Source organism: Amborella trichopoda, chromosome 13, assembly GCF_054954075.1.
Source record: "Amborella trichopoda isolate Santa Cruz 75 chromosome 13, AtrichopodaSantaCruz75HAP2 v2.0, whole genome shotgun sequence".
NCBI lineage: Eukaryota > Viridiplantae > Streptophyta > Magnoliopsida > Amborellales > Amborellaceae > Amborella > Amborella trichopoda.
In genome coordinates this window covers 44,845,999-44,849,702 of record NC_142348.1, presented here as the reverse complement: position 1 = coordinate 44,849,702, position 3,704 = coordinate 44,845,999, and the positions used below count along the sequence as shown (strand labels likewise).

Sequence of the window (3,704 nt, the reverse complement as noted above, 5' to 3'; positions counted from 1 at the left end):
AAATTAGCCAATGCCTATATTATGAGATCTTATGGTCTTCAAGTAACAAATATAATCAAAATTGACCACTTAAAGTAATATTAATCTTATGGTCTTCAAACAACAAATATAATCAAAATTGACCATAAGATTAATCTTATGGCCTTCAAGCAACAAATATAATCAAAATTAACCACTTAAAGTAGGACTAATACTATGGTCTTCAAGCAACAAATATAATCAAAATTGACCACTGCAAGTAAGAATCAATCCTATGATGTTGAATCCACTCCAATTTAAATTGTGGGGCAAAGAGTTCTTACAAATGAGTGTTGTCAATATTCCATATACAAAAATGCAAGTAAAATAACAAGGAACTCATGTAGCCATGTCTACATTTGCATCCAAGCAACATAGTCACGTGGGCCACCGCCACGACTTGGTGAATCAGAAGCCCCAAAGCCTTAACACCCTAAACCAACATTGATTTTGCAGTATCATTCAAACCATTTTCAGGGATCAATCCACTACCTAATTCAGCCTCTCGTCCATCGTCTAAAACAAATGAATTATGCGGATCCAAGGTTGATATTCGTAGAGTCTCTTCTCCTTTCTCTTCCATTAACTCTTCATTGAAACTACGATTGAAAAGATTCTCTGAGTACATTTTCAGTTGGTCATCCAAGGGTGATAACTCAGTCTCTGCCCCCCTCTCTTCCATGTACTTACAACTAAAACCATTAAAACTTCTATTGAAAAGCTTCACAGAGTACATCTTCAATTGGCCTTCTAAGAAGTCTCTCTCTGCATCTTGTTTGGCTATTATTTCACGAAGGGATCGGATTACTTCTTGATCATAAATTTGCTTCTGCTCTGCCACTCTTTGGTACTGTCTAGCTTGCATTTCCACCATGCTTTTCTCAGTCTGAAGTCGAAGAATCATGCCCATGGCTTCATTGGCTGCTGAGGCAGAGGCTTTCCTCTCTTTCTCGAGTTCTAAACAAGCAGCTTTCCTAAATTCTCTTCCTAATCTCATGACCCTTTCTAGATTTGTTTCGAAAAACTCATCTTCTCCTTCCTCACAACTTTCATAGCTCTCCAACTCAGTCTCCAATTCTCTCTCTATGGAGCCTATGTCTTTATTTTTTCCATCTTCATCCAGTTCACCCCATTTAACTCCATTATTAGTGGTAGAGCTGAGAGAAAATTTGCATTTCTGGCCATCAGGCTCATGCAAATTACATGAAATTCTAGAATTGTACCTCCCCATTTTCTTGATAACAGAGTTTTTCATTAAAACCCCATGCGATGCTTTTGAACCATGAATAGGGTTTTGTTGATTACTATGAGATTTACAGGGATTGGGATCACAGGGGGAATACACATTTCTCACATTACCTAAATCTCTCCTAAAATCATCCAGATTCCTATGCATTTCCCAAAGTCTCCAAATCACCAACAAAGAAAGAAGAACCAGAATAACCAGAAGGGATAGGATTATTTCTGTTGTGTCAAAACCAAAATAACCAGAATATATTTTATCCTTCCCCGAGCAACTATAATGCAAAGAACTGTTATCCATTATTAAAACCCAAGAAAACCCATCAATTGACAGAGAAAGGAGGAAAACTTAAGGATTGATTCTGTGTTTTATGACTAAAGCTTGCACCGAACTTCAAATCAGTGCAGTGTGATGAACCCAATGACAAAATATGGAAGAAGTTCAGAAAGAGAAATGCATGAATAAAAGATTTTTCTAGACAGAGAGAGGTATAAAACTGAAGCAGTAATGATATATTATATCCAAAAAGGAGAAGAGAAGATCAATTATCAAGAAGAAGTAACCAAGTTGGCATTCGTAGTTCGTGCATTAAAGTTCAACCCAAGTTGAAATTAATGGAATTTACTAAATTCCATTGATTGAAAAAGGAAGAATAGAGGACACGGGTACAAGTAGAGCATACAGGACTCGAAACAAGAAGTATACACAGAAGAAGAACTAACCCAAATAGGCAGAATAATCCGAGATTTTGCTTTTGTGTTCATGCATTCAGTTTCAAATTTCAAACACAGATCAATTCACTAAATTAAAATGAACCCAAAGGGTGGAATCAAAGGATACCTCACAGAAAGAGGAGAGAGAGAGACTCTCTAGAGAGAGAGAGAAAAGAGGGACTCACCGGTTTTACTTAGAGAGGGAAAATTATGTGTTACAGGCCACCAACAAATGGTTGCATAAATGGCCACACTTTTAGAGAGAGAAAGGTGGGTTTTACAGAGAGAAGAACTGGGTGATGGAATCTCTATCATCTATGCATCAGGGACTGAGAGAGAGCATGTGGGAAAAGCCATCTCTTTCGGGGGAGAAGGATATGGGGGGCTGTGATCTTTGATTTTCGAGGTGTGGTGGTTTGGAAACGGTTTTTGCGAAGCCAATAAATACAGTGACGATGAGAGAGAGGGTGACAGAGTGTAGAGAGAGAGAGGCCGACAGAAACGAGGCAGACAGTGAGCAGAGACCTGAGAGAGAGAAGAGAGATGGCGCTTCGGGTCTTTGGATTATTAATCGGAGAAATTGAAAAATATTAATTGGCGTTTTTGAATTAAAAACTTGTCATAAAATCGAACACGTATACACATGTACTATATTTCTTGGTATCAACCTTTCTTATACCTGTAAGTCTTCGACTCGATTGATTAATATCTTTTTATTTTTTATTTTTAACTTTCATATCATGTGAAATTAAAAAATTTATAATATTATTTATAAACAAACAGTCTCCATTTTTTTATCTTATTACTTTTGATTATTTTGATCATAAATTTTTAATTTAAAAAAACATTAAAATAACATCCTATCAAAACTTATCTCTTTCTAAGCTCTCTTTTTCTTCATCATTCTATTCTCTGTCTTCGTTTCTCTAAAACCAGCTCCTAGTCACTGTCCGGTCTCTCTCTCATCATCCTCTCTTTATTTTCTCTCTCCTATTTTCTGTACTCTCTCTTACTCGCCTTTCCAATTTCCTCTAAAAAAATCTCAATTTGCTCTCTCTCACTCTCTCAACCAGTGTTTTAAAAAACCCCGAGTCGAATCGGACTCGCCCAGTTCGACTCGAAAATCGTTAAAAGGGGACCGGATCGCCTAAAAAATCGGAAATCGTCCGGTTCTAGAGAGAACCGGACGATTCTGTACAGTGAATCGCCAATTCACTGTACGGAATCGGCGAGTCCGAACAGTGAATCAGCGAGTCCGTACGGAAATATATATATATATATATATATATATATATATATATATTTTTTTTTTTGTAATCCATAATAGATTTTTTTGTAATACTTGATCGATTTTTTTGTAATCCATGATCGAATTGTTTTTGTTTTTTTGTAATCCATAATAGAATTTTTTGCAATCCATGATCGAAATGTTTGTTTTCTTTTCTTGTAATCCATGATCGATTTTTTTGTTTTTTTTTTTTTTTTGGTAACCCATGATAGAATTTTTTGTAATCCATGATCGAATGTTTTGTAATTCATGATCGAAATGTTTGTTTTTTTTTGTACTTCATGATCGAAATGTTTGTTTTTTTGTTTGTAATCCATGATTGAATTTTTTGTTTTTTGCTTTTTTTGTAACCCATGATAGAGTTTTTTGTAATCCATGATTGAATTTTTTGTAATCCATGATCGAACTGTTTTTTTCTTTTTTTGTAATCTACGATTGAATT

The 3,704-nt window shown here is 35.5% G+C and overlaps 1 protein-coding gene across 1 annotated transcript; it reads right to left on the bottom strand.

The window, feature by feature from the left end:
* Positions 1–254: 254 nt before the first annotated feature.
* LOC18442601 (uncharacterized) lies at positions 255–2,613 on the bottom strand. The gene has a single exon (XM_020672393.2). It carries the CDS (start codon positions 1,559–1,561, stop codon positions 452–454), a length of 1,110 nt encoding a protein of 369 aa, XP_020528052.1. The 5' UTR covers positions 1,562–2,613; the 3' UTR covers positions 255–451.
* Between the last annotated feature and the right edge of the window lie 1,091 nt (positions 2,614–3,704).

Excerpts from the sequence above, each read along its gene's own strand:
- LOC18442601 (XM_020672393.2), bottom strand. The coding sequence starts at position 1,561 with ATGGATAACAGTTCTTTGCATTATAGTTGCTCGGGGAAGGATAAAATA.